General features: G+C 35.2%; 1 protein-coding gene across 2 annotated transcripts in view; it reads left to right on the top strand.

Moving 5' to 3' along the window:
• Positions 1-21,221, top strand: part of LOC127851406 (uncharacterized) — a 38,187-nt gene extending 16,966 nt beyond the window's left edge. The window contains exons 1-8 of one of the 2 annotated variants that reach the window (XM_052385176.1): positions 2,121-2,270; positions 15,413-15,589; positions 16,570-16,630; positions 17,845-17,926; positions 18,380-18,547; positions 18,892-18,987; positions 19,186-19,392; positions 20,655-21,221. In XM_052385176.1, coding sequence (XP_052241136.1) covers positions 2,183-2,270; positions 15,413-15,589; positions 16,570-16,630; positions 17,845-17,926; positions 18,380-18,547; positions 18,892-18,987; positions 19,186-19,245 — 732 coding nt within the window. In that variant the 5' untranslated portion in view covers positions 2,121-2,182 and the 3' untranslated portion in view covers positions 19,246-19,392; positions 20,655-21,221. Of the gene's footprint in view, positions 1-2,120; positions 2,271-15,412; positions 15,590-16,569; positions 16,631-17,844; positions 17,927-18,379; positions 18,548-18,891; positions 18,988-19,185; positions 19,393-20,654 lie in introns of those variants that run through there. The other variant, XM_052385177.1, reaches the window with a different exon arrangement.
• The last annotated feature ends 526 nt before the right edge of the window (positions 21,222-21,747 follow it).

Raw genomic sequence — 21,747 nt, 5'->3', positions numbered from 1 at the left:
CCGTCCGTCCGTCGGTCGGTCCCTCCACCAGATGGTTTCCGGATGATAACTAAAGAACGCTTAGGCCTAGGATAATGAAACTTCATAGGTACATTGATCATGACTGGCAGATGACCCCTATTGATTTTCAGGTCACTAGGTCAAAGGCCAAGGTCACAGTGACTAGAAATAGTAGAATGGTTTCCGGATGATAACTCACGAATGCTCAGGCCTAGGATCATGAAAATTCATAGATACATTGATCATGACTGGCTGATGAACCCTATTGATTGTCAGGTCACTAGGTCAAAGATCAATGTCACAGTGACTCGAAATAGTAAAATGGTTTCCGGATGATAACTCAAGAATGCTTACGCCTAGGATCATGAAACTTCATAGGTACATTGATCATGACTGGCAGATGAATCCTATTGATTTTCAGGTCACTAGGTCAAGGGCCAAGGTCAAAGTGAGTCGAAATAGTAAAATGGTTTCCGGATGATAACTCAAGAATGCTTACGCCTAGGATCATGAAACTTCATAGGTACATTGGTCATCACTGGCAACTGACCTCTATTGATTTTCAGGCCACTAGGTCAAAGGTCAAGGTCACAGTGACTGGAAACAGTAAAATGGTTTCCGGATGATAACTCAAGAATGTTTACGCCTAGGATCATAAAAATTCATAGGTACATTGATCATGACTGGCAGATGAACCCTATTGATTTTCATGTCACAAGATCAAAGGTAAAGGTCTCAGCAACTCGAAACAGTAAAATGGTTTCCGGATGGTTACTCAAGAATAATTATGCCTAGGATCATGAAACTTCATAGGAACATTGATCATGACTTTCAAATGACCCCTATTGATTTTCAAGTCACTAGGTCAAATGTCAAGGTCACAGTGACTCGAAACAGTAAAATAGTTTCCTGATGATAACTCAGGAATAATTTGGCCTAGGATCCTGAAACTTCATAGGTACATTGATCATGATTGGCAGATGACCCCTATTGATTTTCAGGTCACTAGGTCAAAGGTCAAGGTCACAGTGACAAAAACGTATTCACACAATGGCTGCCACTACAACTGACAGCCTATATGGGGGCATGCATGTTTTACAAACTGCCCTTGTTTTATTTTGTCTTTATACAAACTTGCACCATTACGCTGTTTTACGTGTTTAAACGAAAATGTTTTTCCCTACTTATTCTAAAGATAAATGTTTATGGTTGTCATATTTCTGATCAGGGCACAATTGCAGGAAAGTAATTGTTAAAAGTTTTAAAACAGCATCTTCATACAATTAAATTGATTGGCGCTTTACGTGCTTTTAATTTCAAAAGTTAGCACATCGCATAAACTGCGATTAGGCATTATTATTTGATGTCATTTAATGACCCGTTTGATAAACGTATCCATTTTATCGTATTTTAATTAATGTCGCCTTTAAACATTTTATTTATTTATTTCGAATAAAATGAATACATGAAAGATGTACTGACTTCATGTGGTGTTGTTTATTGGTTCGTTTAATGCGGATGTGTGTTTTGCTGTTGTTTTATGTATGTAAGAATTAAGATTCATATAAGAAACGTTGTTCACTTACAACGTCTGCATACGTCTGACTACATCGGTTTTAAAAGACGTTGACAAATCTTACATACTGTTGTCGTTTGCTTCTTTACAATAATTGTTGACAACCATGCACAAAACACTATGTTTCGACTGAAAATAAAAGAGTTTTGCTTTATAAAAGTATCTCGAAACTCGAGTTTGTTTTAAAAACGATGTAAAACTCAAAAGCATAGACCATTTACTAGTCTTAACACTTAGAAGTTTGTTTGTTCATTGACATTGCTTGCTTATTGTACTACAGTGCGTGGTATTACGCTTCGCTGTTCAGAAGATAAATTATTTTGATCGTCAGATGAGAACATTTTGAAGAGGCAATATCTCCGGTTTTGATCAAGACCATGCAAAATTAATGATATTCCTGAAATACACAGAGCCATCTGTGTACAGCTTATGTGTCGTTATGTTAAGTGGAATGGATTCAATCAGGATCAATTGCGTCGCGAATGTTTAAATAATAAATGCATATCCAAGATTTCAATCTCTTTCCGATAATGCTACAACAAATATATTGCTCATACTGATTTTGCAACCACAAAGAACGGACGTTTAAAAATCTAAACTGAAAGCATGGCTGAGTACAATTTTCAACTACACCTGTTGATTGTTGGACTACTCGTCACTTCAGGGGCACTAAAATACGTAATGGCTGAAACAGGTTAGAGAACATTTACTTTATTTATATAAATATAATAGATTTTACTTTTCGGTTAAGTTTTAAAAATAAAAGGTAACGCAAGTTGTTTGGCAATTATAATTTCATCTTTAATGAACTCACTTATACAAAGTACTCTAGGGTGCTTATTTCTCAGTTATTTATCCAATATTCGCCTTTACAGAAGTGGTCGAACAAAATGATAAATCTTAAGCGTAGCCTGTTAATATTTTATAAATTCTCTCTCTTCTTTCGATCAGTTAAAACTTCGAGTTCAGTACGATTTCACTCGCCTCTCTTGAACATTTCAAGTCACATATTTTGCCATGAAGTAATGGTTATTTACCGTGTTAATAGTTTCTCGTAAACAAATTACAGAGTGCTGCGAATCGAACCAAATAGTGTTACCTTAGATATTAACGAGATAACTTCAATAATATGAGAGACACTTTGCCGTGGCCATTTTTTTACACAAACAGTTGTTTAAGGTTTACGCTCTCCGTTATTTAACTTGAATCGAAGATTGTTGTGCGCTTTGCAGAGAATATGAATTCTTTTTACTTCACTACCTTCTTAACCCTTTGCATGCTGGGAAATTTGTCGTCTGCTAAAATGTCGTCTGCAGAATTTCTAAAATTAGCATTTTCTTCGATTTTTTTTCAAAGAATACTATCAGAATAGCAAACAGTTTGGATCCTGATGAGACGCCACGTTCTGTGGCGTCTCATCTGGATCCAAACTGTTTGCAAAGGCCTTTAAAATTCAGCTCCAGCGCTTTAAGGGTTAAAATGATTCATTGTAATGGATTTAACATTTTTATATTTTAAAAAAATATCGAAACTATTTAAAATAAGTGCACGGGATTTGAATCGACGTTGTCGCATTTTTGTATGTCAACCCAAGAAAAACGACATACGCGAATGGGCAATATAGCTGCACCGGGACATTAAAACAATAGTAATGGTTCGCGGAAATATGCGCGATTTTAATGAAATAATCATATCAAATTTTTAATGCAGCCCGCGCCTGGTTTTATTCTATGAAATCGGTCAAAAGATTTAGCATTGAGTCTAAAAAGAATATTAAGAACGGCAAATTTTAAAAATTCATAAAATATAACATTTGCAAGGGCGGTTAATTAATCTGTTAATCTGTAAAATATACCAATACAAAATGATATTTGTTCGGTTTTAAAAACTTATATTTTATACCGTCATTTTAAGGTTATACAAAAATTGGGATATTTTTCAATATAAGTGATAAGAAACTGGGTATATAGTGTTCGTGGAACACGTTCAGATAATGCTGAAAATTTCCATATTAAAAAGTAAATTGCATGAGTGTAATCCGTGATGAAAATAAATATATTTTCGATGCCATGAATGTTTGTTTATTAAAATAACTAAATGAGCATATGGACCTTCCCATTTAAATATTAATATAAACATGTTCGTGATTCTAGTAGCAATGTGTTATTTTATGCTTTCGCGAAACGTTAGAATATGATCTCTGAATTCGATCTTTTCCGGTCTTATTTGAAGATAAAATACGAACTGACAAGCTGGTTGTAATTTAAGCTTAATTTAAAGTTCAATTTAGATATTAAGTAAGTCTAGCTCGAATAACGAATAGCCTAGATTGATAAATGGATATTCCTTGAATATAATAATGAACTTGGATTTTGTTTCGTTATGGTGTTGTATATTTATGTTTAAGTTTATTCGTTCAGGGTTGCATTTTCAGGTATCTAACAATACAATGTATATTCATCAATCTTATAACGAAAAGTAAGACAATGCATCTTTGTGCCATGCCTTTAATTATTTGTAAATTTACTTATTTATTGGTAAATAAAAATAGCTGAACAACTTTAAATAAATATTGACGATTCGTAATTTCAGTTTGGGTCTTGATCGATGTATGTCTCTTTTAAAACAATTAGATTTAGTAATGTCTTATATGTAGCTGTATATTACTGTGTAGCTGTATATTACTGTATAGCTGTATATTACTGTGTAGCTGTATATTACTGTGTAGCTGTATATTACTGTGAAGCTGTATATTACTGTGTAGCTGTTTATTACTGTGTAGCTGTATATTACTGTGAAGCTGTATATTACTGTGTAGCTGTATATTACTGTGTAGCTGTATATTACTGTGTAGCTGTATATTACTGTTTAGCTGTATATTACTGTGTAGCTGTATATTACTGTGTAGCTGTATATTACTGTGTGGCTGTATATTACTGTGTAGCTGTATATTACTGTGTAGCTGTATATTACTGTGTAGCTGTATATTACTGTGAAGCTGTATATTACTGTGTAGCTGTATATTACCGTGTAGCTGTATATTACTGTGTAGCTGTATATTACTGTGTAGCTGTATATTACCGTGTAGCTATATATTACTGTGTAGCTGTATATTGCTGTTTATAGTTTTCGCCTTTGTAGAGAACGTTTTGGGCGGGGTAATGCATCAATACTAAAATACTTATAATATTAATACTAAAATAGCAATATTTATAAAAGACATTTCACATGGATTTGCAAAAATAAATTAACAAGGAGACAAATGAACACTGGTCTGAAATTTGATTTTATTTAAATAATGGTGCTTATTTGCAGGAATGTTTTTTCACATTCAATTGTTTGTCATGATAATTCCATAAATATTTCTACAAGGGTATAATGAGAAAAATATTATTTTAATCGTTCATTTATAGTTCCAGTTAAAGTTGATATAAGTCAAACAGCCCTATCCAACTATTCCGAAAAAATATATTGAAAATTTTACAACTGGCGTTTAGATAATCAAAATAGTTGAATACCAAAGCTTGGTGTTACACATGCATTATATCGGGACCATGCAATGTAAATAAATTCACAGTGCGTGTGTGCGTGCGAGCTGTGTTGTATATTTATGTCACACATTATATGGGCCATGTAGTACTTTAAGATTGTTATTTCCAAAACAAACGTGCGTATCATGTAACTTTAAAATCATCAGGGCTGATGTATGTTAGAACCATAATTGGATCATTAGAATGGCATTTGTGATTATGATTTCATTTTGTTCGCAATTGTTGTTGTGTTTTTGGCATTGATTTCTCGCAAAACAATGTGATCTTTTTGCGTAATGACGGCTACAATATATAGCGAGTTAGGACTGCATGGCAAACAGAACGGTGTGGGATAAGCAAACAGTATGGTGTAGGATTAGCAAACAGTGTGTGGGGCTATACTTGTGTATTTCCTCTACAACGTCGAAAATTAAATAAATGGTTAATTAAACATCTGCAATTTATTGTTTAAGATTTCAAAAGACGCCGGACAAATCTAAACTAATTCTGGCAGTATCCGACTTGTCCGTCGTGTTGAAACTGTATTAATACTGCATTTTTTAAACGCACATTGCTTTTGACAATGGCGATACCAGCTCATTTAGATGCACATGTCTTTAGTCTCAAATTTGAAAAATCACATAATGCATAATGATGACACGTATATTGTATATAATTCATATCACTTAGCGGTCTCTCACTGCAAAATGATAAATATGTGCAGACTTAAAACATAATACCATCAATCTAGCAGGGTATAAATGTTAAGGCAAGGTCAGCATGGCTGGTTATATGAGTACTTTAAATGCCAGAATGAGCTATTTGTATACAAGACCACAAGAGTCAAATGCTTCTTTGAAATTTAGAAATGAATATTCTTTGCTATCAGCAAATTATATGTGATAATAACATGGCAGTTGTATAATCAAAACGCTGAAGGCACTGAAGTTGTTCGCTGTTTCATAATCTTAGATGCAACTCATTTTTAAAAATTATTTTATAGCTTTTTAAATCGCAAGTTTGACATGAACACAACCCATTCAAAGTTATAAAGACTGTGTCTTAACTCACAGGTCGAGATGTGTATGCATTGGTTATCCTCATTGTTATGTTATAGAGATAACTCAGACAAAATGACAACAACTTTTCTCTTTTTTTGACGTTCTGAAAGAATTAAAAATATGATGAAAATGGTATAATAAGAACCAGTTAATATAAAATTAAATTTGCAATCACTATCATATTAAATGAATTCTTGTTGGAATATCGAATACCTAAGAATATAATTTCATGATAAAAATTCCCTTTACAAAACTTTTTTTTTAAAACCATATACAATTCAAAATATACTAAAAGATAATTGGTGAAAATAAATAATAAATACATCTGTAAGCAGTATAGTTTACTCACGAATTAGGTTGTCATAAAGACAACATGTTTACCCTTACTTTGTTGTTGATGTATAAATTGTTACCCTAGTAGTTCACAAAGTGTCAACCAGTCTCTTACCTTAACATTTGTATAGAACACTCGTGCGCTTTTTCGGCATAGCTGTTTTACTCAGCTTTTCTACTTAAATGACCTCTACAAAACGCCATCAGGCACGGATGAATACATTCGAATATTGTATAGGCTGATTTTAAAGAAGTCGCCTGAAGTTTGGCTGCATCACTGTGTCTGTGCGCAGCGTAAAGGATGTAACACTGTTCCATGTACGGAATTCCGGAATACATGTACTCTCTGCATGTTCAAACGATACATACACACAAATTGTGGCCCAGTTACAGTTATGCGTTAAAATCCCTCTCGCAGAATTTCAGGGTCTGTACTCGGTATCTAAATCGTCAGGGGAAGACATACATGAATATCGATAAACACAGTTTTGCTTTCAAGATGAGAAGAAAAATAAAACACTACCGAAATAGTAGTGTCACGTTAAGAGGAAATCATTTAATTATCTAACCACAAATGTACTCGGTCAGCACGTCTGGAAATCGTTTTTAAACGCCAGAATAGGCTACCCTTATTTGCCAGTTTGCTGTATTTGCTTTTTTGAATGCAAGTTTATATTGAAATGCATTTTGCTAAAATATGCCATTTACAACTCGCAGTGAGATTTTTTTTAAACCGCGTCATGCGAAAATGGGTCTTATGCCATACGCGTCCGTCATAGCTGTAGCCCACCGAACCTGCGCATCTCTCAGTCTGGTCAGAAGATGCATAATGAGACCATAACACCTTCAGTGATTTTATAGCGGACAGCATCGCCTCTGACCAGACTACGCAAATGCACAGGCTGGACTTGAGCTACGCTGACCGAAACGCTTTAAGCCCAATTTTCGCATGACGCGGATATGAATGTGTGATTTGAATGTTTCGAAAAAAAAAACTGCGTGTTAAATATTAACATACGATATGTTCCATTGGTGGATAAATAAAAATATAATAAATCAAGTGAGGATACATATAGCTTCCGTTGTATAATTTGTATCTACTAACACTAATATGTGGTTTGACTATGATAACACACATTCCATACGGTAAATATGCCACTAACAAGTGAAAACACACAATAGTTTAACTTTTGTTTTCAATTTAATTATTAAGAAAAAAAAATCAAACTTTAATATAAAGTCTGTATTTTCGCAACTTCTGTTCAACGTTTCATAAATTGAGCACTGTGAATATAAACACGCTTAACCTTATACTATTGCGTTGTTATCACCAGTGCAATTGAGAATACATGAGATATCGCCGCTACCTGTTGAGAACAAAAGAACGTTTCCAAGACATATCAAATGTAACCTCTCTGTAGTAGTAAGCACTATCAACGAGGTTACGCAACAGACGCGTAATAGTGTATTGGACTCTCGATATAACACTATACTTGTTCATCAGCACTAGTTTTATTTTCCGTCATCTATTAAAATCATCAAATTATGAAAGACATGTGCTGAGCAAACAAACCACGTGATTGAGACGCAGCAGATAGTGGACTATTTCAATCATTTATAAACATTCTCTTCCGCGACACCTATATTTCTAACATGTTTTTTTTTAATTCTTTTCTATATACGCTACGTTCGCAAATATTCCATTCAACACGATTATGTTTCTATTTGTGAATAAACATAGTTGAAGAACTCAAACATCGGGCATAAAGTATGCAATTCTTTCTCGGCGCGGATGCGGCAGATGCGGAAGTTATCAGGTTCATCGTAGTTAAGAAAATTGTCTGGAAACGCAAGCGAACAACTAAAAATGATATAGGTAACGGATGTTGGATGGATGTCAGATGGCTGAGGCGGAAAAGGAGCAAGGGCTAATGTTTAAGTTATTTATGCACGCATGTTATTTGGATATAAACTGTGTTCGGCAAATATCGTGAAGTAAATGCAAGTCAGCTAGTTCGTCGTTTGATCGCGTGCTACAAAGTCCTTACAGTAACTTGATCCAAGCTTTGTGGTTTTTCAAATGTCATTACATGTTTGTATTGTTTTGTTTTTCGAATAATAAACTTGTATCAAAAGAGGCGCATTTCGAGCGCTATGTTAGCAAAACACTTTTTCCAGATTCTGAAATAAAAGCATTGCAGACGCCTTTCTTATCGATTGTTTTTGAAAATTATCAATACTGTCTTATCTTTTTCGTAATCAGTAGTCTAAATTTATTAATTAAGTTTATAAAACAAGTATCAGACGTCTCCTACATACCATACCGCAATATAAACATCCAAAGTTTGCTCATTCTTTATTTGAATGCAGGAAAATAATTCATTTAATACGTATAGCCCAGCCACGATTGCAAATAACATGGCGAACAGATCAAAGAGATGATTTAATTCAATTAAAACATATTGTGTCATTAACGTGTTTGCATTTATTGTTGCAATAATACAATATATTATACAAACTTATAAAAACTTTACCTAAGGTCATTTTCAATTAGGAATATTAATTATCTGTTAATTTACAAACGTGCATGATTTGATAATAGTTTACTAAATTTATTTTAATCTTAGTATCTATTGACGATCGTTATACAACATAACAGAACATAACACATATTTTTGACTTACCATTATTTTAATAGAAACGACCATCAATAGTTTCAGATTATCTTAACCCTTTTTTAATATGCCATCTACAAGAATAAAATGAAATGACTTTAATATACTATTTACTAGGGATGGCAAACCAAAGCAAATCCGTCACCGGTTAACCTGTTTCGATATTGGAGCGATTAACCGGTTAACCGACTGCCTTTGTACCACATTTTAAAAAAGCATCCGAAAAACGTATACTTTTACAAAGACCTATAAAGCATGTATTGTATAGGTCTTTGACGTTTATAAACAATTACATGTATCTGCAAATATACTCTGTCTTGTTGATTGTCTTGCAGCCTAATTACTTGTGCGTTGTGAGAAATCCAGGCATGTTCGTACAGTGTCGTCCAAGATTAGCCTGTGCAGTCCGTAAAGGCTAATCAGGGACGAAATTTCAACATACACTGGATTTTCGTTAAGCAGATACTTTTCTTTGATTTTCGTTTATAAATTGTGTCTTTGTTTTTATACCGGAGTTCTGTAGCACCGATGTTCAAATCTAGCTGTTAAAGGCTTTTAATTACACACTTCAAATAATGTGAACATCTGCGAACACGTCCCTTTTTAAATTACACAATAGTATGATATTGATCACAGGGGTATGATGCAATTGTGGTTATAATAATACTGAAATGCAGTGACATGCCACTGATGCTGGTACTGCTGCTGATGTTGGTACTGCTGCTAATGATGATGATATTGATAATCATCACACTGCTGCAATTGATGATAATTAGGAAAAGGAAAAGGAGAACTATCATGATGATATATAAATGCAACTTATTTTTATTTATAATAGTTGACTTTCGTTGCGATAACACCAAAGTGCAGTGCTATACTTAACTATGTCATTGACTATAGTACACAAACGTACTGAGTATTACTTGATCCGCGTCATGCGAAAATGTGTCTTATTCGACATATGTAGCTCCAGACCAATTAACGCCAATGAGACCACGAGACCTTGCGTGACTGTGCAGGCTTCTCTGCAGCAACGCTGGCCGCATATAGCATATCGATGGTCCCAATTCAAAATGCCGAACCTACATTTTTTGGCATTTCGCGATTTTGATACTGTGCAAAGCGGGAAATCAATGCGCATATACCCCCAAAATAACGAACTAGTTAACCAATCGCAACAGCTCAAAAAAGTCATGTGATGAAATGACGAACCGCAATTGAATGAAGTCAAAATGACGAAGCTGCAAAAAATTGTAACTTCGGCATTTTGCGCGCTAATTTTATTATTTAAGTATCAATATAGCCATGTATGTTTAAGGTAAATTGACGAAGCTATGGATCCCAGGATTGAGCCCCTGTTTGAGCACTTGCCTTGTTAGCGACTGGGTTCAGGATTCCATCCCTGGTCTGAGAACTAGCAACGTAAGCGTCGGATCCCGGTTTCGAGTCCCGAAGCACTCGCTTCATAAGAGAATGGTCCATGAATTTTGGATTCGAACCCGGGACCCTTCTTGTAAAGGGCGATTGCTCTGACCGGGGCTCGATCCCGGGAACCATCGTTTACGTGGGGAGAGCTAGATGCCTAAGTTTTCGGCGGTCCCTGGGTTTGAATCACGGTGGAGCATTAGCCCTGAAAGCTTTGGGTCTCTAGATCGAGCCTCGGTGCACCAACAGTGACAGGTCCCGGCTTCGAGCCCCAGTCTGAGTACTAGCCCTGAAAGCTATGGATCCCGGGTTCAAGCCTGTGTCTTACCACTTGCCCAGTAAGGGAAGGATCCCGTTTGCGAACCTCAGTCTGAGCACTCGCACCGAAAGCTACGGGTTCACACAGGGACTCGAACCAAACAGCCGTCGCTAACATACCATACTGAGCACTCGCCTTCTAAGCGACCGGTTGCCGAAATGAGCACTAGCTCCGTAAGCAACATTTCCTGGTTTCGAGTCCCGGAATAAGAGCTCGCCTTGCAAGCGATGGGTGTTCGGGTTCGAGCGCCGGTCTGAGCACTAGCCCTGTAACTATAAATCCCGCATTTTTCGGGTCCGGCGCTTAGACTATGACTTGGATCAGGGTCCGTTCGCTTAAATGGTAAGTACTTAGCCGGGATTTTAGCCCGGGGCCCATAGCATACAGGATGAGTGCTCGGGCAGGGCCTCCAAACCGGGACCCGTTACGTAGAGTGCGAATGCTCAGACTGGGGTCCCAGTCGCTTACAGGGAAAGTCCTTGGACTGGGGCTAAAACCCAAAGACCCATCGTTCAAAAAGGGAGCTATCAGGCCTGGATTCGAAACCGGAATCCGTCGCTTATGTGGCTAGTTTTCACACCAGCGTTCGAACCCTGAGCCCAGTCGCTAACTTGGCGATTGCTCAGATAGGGTCTCAGATCTGGGATCCATGGCTTACATGGCATGTGCTCAGACAGGGTTCGAATCGGGGATCTATAGCTTACAGGGATAGTGCTCAGACCGGCGCTCGAACCCGAGCACCTAGTAGTATAAGGGGTACTAATTGTGATAAAACGGTAAAGATGAAACGCCGATCTGATTGGTTAAACTTAAAGTAGTGGCCTCAACTTAGTAGGTCCCACAAGTTATTTAGTTGAGGCAACAACTAATAAGTTGTGGGAACAAGTTATGAAGTTGTCTCCACAAGTTTCTAAGTTGAGGCCTCAACTTGCAAAGTTGTTCCCGCAAGTTATTAAGTTGAAGGAATAACTTAGTAAGTTAAATGAACAAATTACAAAGTTGAGGCTTCAACTTAAAGTTTTGGGAACAAGTAAGGAAGTTGTGGCCACAAGTTACTAAGCTGAGGTCTCAACTTAATAAGTTGTGGGGACAACGTACTTAGCTGTTTCCACAAGTTATTTTAAAAGTTGTTTCCACAAGTTATTAAGTTGAAGCCACAACTTATGAAGTTGTTCCCTCAACTTTATAAGTTGTTCCCACAAGTTACTAAGCTGAGGCCACAATATAAATAAAGAATTGCGGTTGTCACCTCTGTGCCACCGTGTAAAACAGAAAAACACGCATTGCTTTGCTATATCTAATGGAAAACAGTGGAATAATTTATTCTATTGAAACGATATCTATTACAATTAGCTGTCCAATTTGCCGAAACATCACATAAATGCAAGTCTAAATGACGAAGATACATTTTACAGCAGATTTATTAACTTAACGTCAAATTAATTCCATACGAACATGCTCTATCACGAGACACTTTTAAAAATGTTAAAAATAATATTTATTTGATTTTGTGCAAGAAATGTTTAACAAAAATACGTCTCTTGAAAACTTGTGTTTTTGTAAGTTCGGCATTTTGAATTGGGACCATCGATATGGCCCATTTTCATATGACGCCGTTCAATTAGGATTGTTAGGGGAACGATTACTTTTGAATGCACGTATTGTCTTACATGAAACGAGAATGAGTAACGTTATGACAAGTCACATTACATTAAATATACGCATTATTTATTATAAAATCACTGGCCTGAATATTTATGTTTTCCCAACAGGTTTTCGTGTTTTGGAAACGCGTAAACATTCTTAAAAGCGTGGTATTTAAAATTCAGCGTTAGTCCGTTTGCTAATGGCATACTACATGAAACGTGATTTTGATCAAGGGATAGTAAATAATAAATGAAGCGTTTTTCATCTTAATGGGAAATATATGATGCTTGTTAAAAAAAATAATATTTTATTACTTTCGCTCTCTCAAAATATGTGTTCATGTAATAATAAATGAAGCGTTTTTACGCTTCGGGAATAATAAAACAAAGCGTGGTAATGCTAATGGGATACTAAGTGAACTTGTTTACTTGCGCGAGTTATTGAAATGGCTCTGCTTGACTTAGTTTGTGGGTTATGATTTAGACTCCATCGAGCGCATTGAAGGATGTCATTATTTTGTTGTACGGGGGTTTGGTTAGCTGCGTCAAGTTAATTTTCTTAGCAACGCCGTGTTTAATATGACATCCTTACTACATATACAAAATTATATAACCAGACATAACAATATAACAAAACGTTTAAATAGTTACTGATGAGCTTCAATAGTTTCTATCAAGAGTTCCAGTGCTCACATAAACATAAACAAACAGTGGGACGAACATATCCGAAAATAACTATTCAAGATTACTATCACCTTTAAGTCAATCACTACATTAATTCTGTTGTAGTCTATTTATGTTTCTCATACAGATGAACACTATCACTGGTGTGTGCTGATTGAAACTGAAAAGGTGCTAACGATTTGAGCATTTATTGCGTTCAACAAAAAAATGCGTTTTCTGCAAGAGTAACCGAATATTAATTTTGTAATCGGTCAACCTCATAAAGAAACGGATAACCGGTTAGCCGATTAACCGTTTCCACCCCTACTATTAACAACAAGACATTTATTCAAAATATTTATTCGGCGTAGATTGTTAAAATAGAACGGACACAGTACATACAGTTCATTAAAAAATGAAAATACTAAATGTGTACTTCTAAATAATATTTTTCCGACGTTTAACAATTAATTCGTTTAAATTATTACAAATATGCGCATTATTTTATAGTTATTAAGCCAATTAATTATATTTCATGTAACGTTATGTCACTTATATCTGCTTATATGATTTATGTACACCCTCTCTTTTTGTATTACTCAGACAAATCGTTAAAGAAATAGGACATATTTTTCATATGAAGTCATACGAACGACACGTGTATGTGCTCATCTTGTAACTCTAGTTTTCTCTTTACATGGCTCATAATACTTTCCCGGTATTTTTTCATATATAAATATATACACCATTTACCTGTAGTGCTTATTTTGATATAATTTACATAACCTCATTGATTACTTTCAATCACGATATTTTGGTCGAGCTATTGAATGTCTTGAAAACAACAAAAGCTATTAGCATGAACTTAGTTATATCGATAGTCCACATAATGTCAAATCGTAGATTTACTAGAAATACAATCAGAGAAGTGATCCTGAAATTCTGCTGAATGGAATATTTTGCGTTCAAATTAAGTGTACCCATATCACATAACTGCAGTGCAGCTTAATGTATACATAAAAACGATATCATAGATTTATTTGTATATGAAAGTAAGGTTTTATAGGGAACAACACAAATGCAGTATATACTATATATATATTCACATTTTTCATTACGCAGCATAATGCACGACGCGTTTACACGTGTATAACTCGCAGCCAAAAACGTTGTCTACTTGTCTTTTAAACATGTCTGCACACAAATAGGAATCATCCAACAGTGAACATCTTTTACGTTGCACTCAATAACATAGATCGTCAAGCATTTATTCACTTGATCACAATATTAATACCCGTTTATATCACGCAATCTACAAAATACTCTTCTCTCATGTGCTGCTTGACGTCACATGCAAACCCCATATATTCTATATGGCGTCAGTAGACTTTATGGTGTCACATGCTGTCAGTAGACTATATGGTGTCAGTCGACCATATGTTGTCAGTAGACTATATGGTGTCATTAGACTATATGGGGCAGTAGAAACATTCAAAATTGTTATTGTTATATAATGTTCTTGAATTTAACATTTTCGATAATACTAGTTATAAACAAACATTGTTCGTATCTGTTAATTTGATGAGATGGAAAGTAGTTGGCCTGATATAATCGATACATGGTTAGCTACTGACCTTTGGTCTCGCCCCGATATGGTTTTCCAAAGAACCGTATATTCCGTATCGGGTCAGTAACTAACCATGTAACTATTAATATTGTGCTGAGTTTATGAAAAAATGACAAATGCGAAAATGTAATTTATTCATTAGGGTATATTGATTGGAAACTTTATCGACATTTCATTGGACATTACCAGAGGTCAAAAAGGTCTAAACCTTAGTAAGACACCTGAGCTGAAAAATTCGGGTCGGAAAAGAGCATATAGAAAAATAAACAACTATGCTTTTTACTGTAAATTGACTGATGCATTCGAACAAAAATAATATTGAAAGCAAGCCTCTCAAACATACAATGTTAAGTCCTGTATTATGTTTTTCAAAATAGCTGCAAATTCAAACATTTGATCATTTATATATATTTATACTCAAATATCATGTAGCTTCGAACACATTATTACAATAAACGAAAAATTAAACAGTTATTTCATTTAAGTTTATCGTACATAATTTCTTAGTTTATTACACGCCTGTGCTCTGATGGATATAGGGCCGACTTTGTTTGCAGACACACATCTTGCTCTCTACAAGCCCGTGAACCAAACTGACACCTCGGGCGAGGCATTGGCAACCCTAGCTGTTGATGGAAACGCATCTACCTGTTCACAAACGACAACGGTTGAAGCGGAATGGATAGTCGACCTGATGGATTATTACATCCTACAGGAAGTGACGATCCTTCCGGGTATACCCATTTAGCATTTGTACATATACAGTTGGCAATGCTTTCGTCTGAGCTAGGAAATGTTTTGTCAACTTGTTCATACTTTGAGATATAGTACGCATACAAATACTATTATTGTCATTGTCAAATTACAATATTCGTATATTATGATTACTAAAAGTTAATAATGGTTTTCATTTGATCTCGCACATATGTTTATCGATAATTAATGGTCTCTACGTATTGTAAACTTGCATGTACTTAACAGAACAACGCAGTCTGGTGCGGTTGCCTCTATCGTAAAAGTAGTGATGATCGCACAATCCCTCAGGTTATTTGGGAAGCAACAGCTATGTAAACATGCTTATCTACAAGATATGTTTCCTTTGATCCGAGAAGATGTCTGAATTGCATTAATTATATATTAAACACTCAATATATAAAGTATGATATGAAACAGATTTTTTGGTTATTGATTGTTTTATTTAGACCTTGCCTTCCAATAATGGGTTTTATAATATCTCTCTCTCGGGCCGAGGAAGCAACGCGAAGCGAGAAGAGCGCGATCGAGCGCGAGAGAAGATGAGAGCGACGAGCGACGCGAGAGCGATATCTCGCGCTCGCGTTTATCTCATCGAGCTATATATGAGCGCAGCTATGTCTCGTATCGTCGCTCCATCTCTCTGCTATTCTCTCTGCTCTCTCTCTCTCTCTCGGTATCTCTCTCTCTCTCTCTCTCTCTCTCTCTCTTCTCTCTTCTCTAATATAATATATATATATAATATTTATATATGCTCCTATTATATTATACTGCGCATGTGCGCGAACAAATACGTGCGAGGTATACAATAATTTCTAGTTGCAGACTTTCTCAATAATTTAGATTTTACTTGATATAAATATACTATCTACTATTCATATAGTCGAATTTAGTCATTTAAATAATTTCGATACGACATATGCGGTACAGCGCATGACATTTGTTGTTATTTTCTTTCCAGAATTTTCCGCAATATCTCAATGGGGGTCAGGACTTGAGGCATTTTCCTCCGAACAGCCAGAGTATTGTATTTGTTTTTTTTAAACATTATTTTAGACGAAATCAGCACAATATTCCTTCTAAAGTGTTAATATGAATGTCGTTGATTAACCAGTTTTCGAACCCCTATAGATTTTTCTTTCGTTTTCGTACACACATATAGCAAATGGGCCATAATGGCCCTTAAGCGTTCACCTTCGTTCAAAGTATACTAATTGTCGAAGAATTGACCTGGTGACAAAGTTGTTGACCCCACTTGACCGCGATTCAAACATGTCATTGATTGTAACGAGGTAAATATTCTGAACATGTCAAATCAGGAGAGTGATAACAGTGACATAGAGTGGTTTTATGGGTTTCCTTATATTTGACTTGATGACCTAAATTATAGAAATACTTCATCCGGATTCGACCTTGACTGAAGTATCGTCAAGATAAACATTCCCGCCAAGTTTCATCAATATTGAGTAAAACTAAATACTAGCATATTATACTAGGTTTTTGTAACATTTTACCTGGTGACCTAGAATATGGACCGATGTGATCAATATTTAAACATAGCATATGTATTTTTAGGATAAACATTCTTACCAAATGTCATCAAAATTGAGTCATATATGTAGTTTATAGATTTGTAACAAGTTTTGCAATACATATGCAATACATTAAAAGCTTTTCCTGTTTCTGTTTCTAATATACACAAAGAGAGATAGCTTGTAAAATGGTTAGCGGTTGTTTTTACCTAATTGACGAAGGCCCAATCGAACAGTTGAATAAGGTGGCAAAGGAAATAGTTTATGTCATTGATGAAGGAATAACGGTTTGTTTTAAGTCCGCATGCGATATATACTACTCGCTCCTGCAATTACTATAACGTTGGCACGCGCTAGTATCGCAAAAACGCACACGATAGCTATTTTTCGGACATGCACACGCGATATCTCTTACATATTTCCGTGACGGTCAAATGCGTGCCGCCGAAGTTTTACGTGCTTATGTGGTAGTAGTAAATGCGCAGGCAAAAGCTATTACGCGGGAATGCGGATGCGATAGCTATTACATTAGCACGCGATAGCTTTGGTATCGTATCCAATTAAAAAGTAGGTTATACTTATTTTCCGCGCACGTTACAAACTTTGATTACTTATATTTTTCGTGGTTCCTGGTATTCCAATATATAAGGCTTTACGATTTCCATAAACACGTATAGCTGTTCTTTTTTTTCTTCCAATAATAGAAAGTGGGCGCAATTTATCATGCACAAAAATGGCGGCTCTCCCTGGATGCCTCAAGTTAACGATACCCAGCCATACATAGAGGTACAATTGCTTTGACTGATTAAAAGACAATATATTGACAGACTAAACGCATGCTGATATAGTGACTATTGAATTTGTACCGTTCATATAATATATTCTGTATATAAACTATAACTTTTTGAAAAAATCGAACCCTGTCTTAGTGTGAATAATAGTATGCATGGTTTGTTCAGTTCTTTAAAATGCTACTATCGATTGACAAGACATTTAGCATTTGTGAATAACCCCAATTTTACGAATATTGTGTATACAGCAGTATATATGATTCATTATTAAAAATTCGATACAAAAATATAGGAAAACCATGTTTTTTAATGTTAACATGTTACTATATTAGACGTTTGATTTGCTTACAGTACGCAGACCATGTATAGCGGTTCAAATTCTAAAGTTGTAAATACTTTTATCAACACATTCCAAATACCCAAACGCTATGTATCATTTTTGTTTCAGGTTACCTATCAACAAGTTGTGCAGGTTTCGGGGGTAGACATACACGAATTATACCGCTCAGGCAGCGTTAAGGCCATCACTTGCAAAGCTGACGGACGCTGGATTACTTTATGGAGCACAGCACCAAACAATTCGTTGTCCTATGGACGCATATTTTCCCCAGAACTGGTATTATTACTTGTTTAAAGTTTATATAACATAATTTTGACAATTGATATGTTCATTAAAAAATAAATTACTGGCTATCTGGCTGGATTGATAAACGATGGATAGATGGATTAATGGATTGTTAGATAGATGGATACATTAATGGATGGATGAATAAATGTGCAGGAGAGAGACTGGGAGGGGTATCTGGGCGGATTTATTGTTGTATTCAATTTAAGTTGATAACATTAATGATTTCTATGGTAAGATGGATCGATTGCTGCTAAATGTAGGGTTGACTTATTGTTTTGATAATTTGCTGCTGCAATTATACATTAGGAAACCGAGTTTTATGTCGTTTTCAGCATAGTACTTGCATTTCAAATTTCATCCGATTGGAATTCGAAGTTCTTGATTATGAAGTGGCAATAAAGATGCTCTTCAACTGCATGGAATTCCACGTAAGTACAAAACCGACATAGTGCAATAAATTGGGTGAGTATCTTTTAGTTCGTTAGCAACAAATTCGCTTTTTCTGTAAAGTACAGTGATTTAAATTGTAAATGAGAATTTATAATCAAGTCGTGAGAGTGGTAATATTACATACATGTATACGGTTTTGTCGAATGTCATTCATGCATTGTTTTTAAAATGTTCAGAAGAACAAACATTCAGAATCCAAGGACGAACGAAAGGGTTGTACAAGAACGAGGGTATAGTGACTGTGTCCAAAAACGAGACCGCCAGATGGAGCCTTATGGACCAGAGCGTGGTCAGACAGGTCACAATACAGAAACACCCCCAACTCGATCCCCTGAAAGTATGCGAGGTCACGGTCACGGGGTACAAAGAATCCAGAATTCCACGTACGTAATATAGCAGACATGGTTCCTTGCACAGCGATGTTTTGTTCTTAGATAATTGTATTAATATTATAAGATTATATTTTTGTAGCTGTACATAATCATATAGACAGTAGATATATATGTAAGATAAGTTTCCTCTTATTATGTATGACTTTTTTTCCTTCATATGATCAGTATTTTTAGACGTCAATGGATCACGATACTAATTTGATCTCTATTTCAGTGGATTCTATATTATTGCTACGAAACGAAACCAAGTAAATGTAGAGTTTCTCTACTTATCATAGTATATGAAGGAATTGATACAACGCACTGAGGAAAACGTTGTTTGGTTTCGATGTAAATTATGGTTTACGATACATTATTATTGCATTTACCTTCTTAGAATTATGCCGATAGACGTTTTAACAGTGTGATGACATTATGTCAAAGATTGACACATATGAGTCACTCATGCTGGTCCTGTAAGGAAGACCAAACTGGTCCATTTAATAAGATCAAAGTCCATAGAATAAGAGCACCTAAATGGCAGGATTGTACGGAGATCTAAGAAAGAGTATGGGATGAGAATGTTAAGTCTGTTTGTATGATATTCCAGTATGAATATTGTGGTTTGACGGACGGGCGATACGATTGTTATTTGCTACAAAACCGGCGACAAAGCACACGTCGTCAGTTATGTATCTATAGCAGCAAAGCGATTGGGTGATGAATGTGAAGGTTTTGCGAATTTAAAGTGTTAGCTATTTACAAATGTCTGAATCAAATGATCAGATTCGTATACGCTTGGCTGCGACCAATATATATATATATATATATATATATATATATATATATATATATATATATATATATATATATGAGTCTTGTTTTGAGAAAACTGGGCATAATGCATGTGCGTAAAGTGTCATCCCAGATTAGCCTGTGCAGGCTAATTAGGGACGCCACTTTCCGCTTTAGTGGTATTTTTCGTTTAAAGAAAGTCCCTTTTCACCGATAATCTAGTTTAAGCGGAAAGTGTCGTCCCTGATTATGCGGACTGCACAGGCTAATCTGGGACAACACTTTACGCACATGCATTATGCCCAGTTTTCTCAGAACAAGACACACACACAATATATAGATATATATTATATATTAGATATAGATATATATATATAGATATAGATAGATATATATATATATATATATATATATATATATATATATATATATATATATATATATATATATATATATATATATAATGTCAAACATTTTAGCTTTCCGCGTTGTGACTGGAATCGGCATGTTGAGTCAACGCATCACTACCGTCACCATGGTAACATCTAAAATCATTTGCGCGCAAGAGTGTCTACGCCAGGTGGCGCCTGCGTGCAGGATTGCACAATTAGACCAAGACAAGCAAAGCTGCGCACTGTTCGAAAGTTTGGGCCACGAAAAAGACACAATGAATGGAAACTTCACGATCATTTTTAAGAACGCATTCTACATGTTTGAGTAAACTAGAATAAAAAGTATCTCGCAGCGGCAACAAAATAGATTAATGTACTGTGTCTTATCATCTAAACGAGTGTTTATCGGGAATTTATGTTTTTTATTGTAACGTGCTTGACGGCACATATGTGAGAACGATAACATAACGAATTTGCATTATGTTGGGTGTATTAATTGTGTGGATCGTGGATTTAACTTTTAACTTCAATATCTTCTCGCTTTTTTGCTAAATTTCCCATTTTCATCGAAAGAAAGAAACAATCAATGTCAATCATGACTGTCTTTTGTTTAGACATTTCCGTGTTAACATTTTTTTCACGTAATAATTGTGAAAAATGACAACAACCGACTCCGTTCCAATAAGAGCGATGTTTATTTGCAGCGTGTATCTATATTCATTTCTTTGAATATCTCTTAAGTCGTGAGTTAAAAGATTCGTTGGCTTTTAAAGTTTTTAGTTAATATGCTTCGCTGTAGGGGTTTAAATCATTAATATATATCACTGTATTTAACTTTATTCCATGTGTACTGCTTGTTTAGCGATTTTTACCATAGACTATTTTCCAAATAAAAAAATATTAATTTATAAAAAAAATAATTTTTAATTCTCCATTGCATTTTTTACATTAGAATAGCTAAGAGAATACATTTAAATAGTGATTATATCAGTTTGAACAAAATGTAAAACAAAAAGTGATAATTTAGTATCATGTATATCAATTTACATGAAGCGACATATCGATAAATTGTTTGTATGTTTATGTTGCTGTTGTTGTTTTCAATATTGGATCTATTATTATAATGCTTTTTATTGTAAACATAATAATATATGATAATAATAATGATAATAATGACAAA

Source organism: Dreissena polymorpha, chromosome 11 (genome assembly GCF_020536995.1).
Source record: "Dreissena polymorpha isolate Duluth1 chromosome 11, UMN_Dpol_1.0, whole genome shotgun sequence".
In the NCBI taxonomy this organism is placed as follows: Eukaryota; Metazoa; Mollusca; class Bivalvia; order Myida; family Dreissenidae; genus Dreissena; species Dreissena polymorpha.
This window is presented reverse-complemented; position numbering and strand designations above follow the sequence as displayed.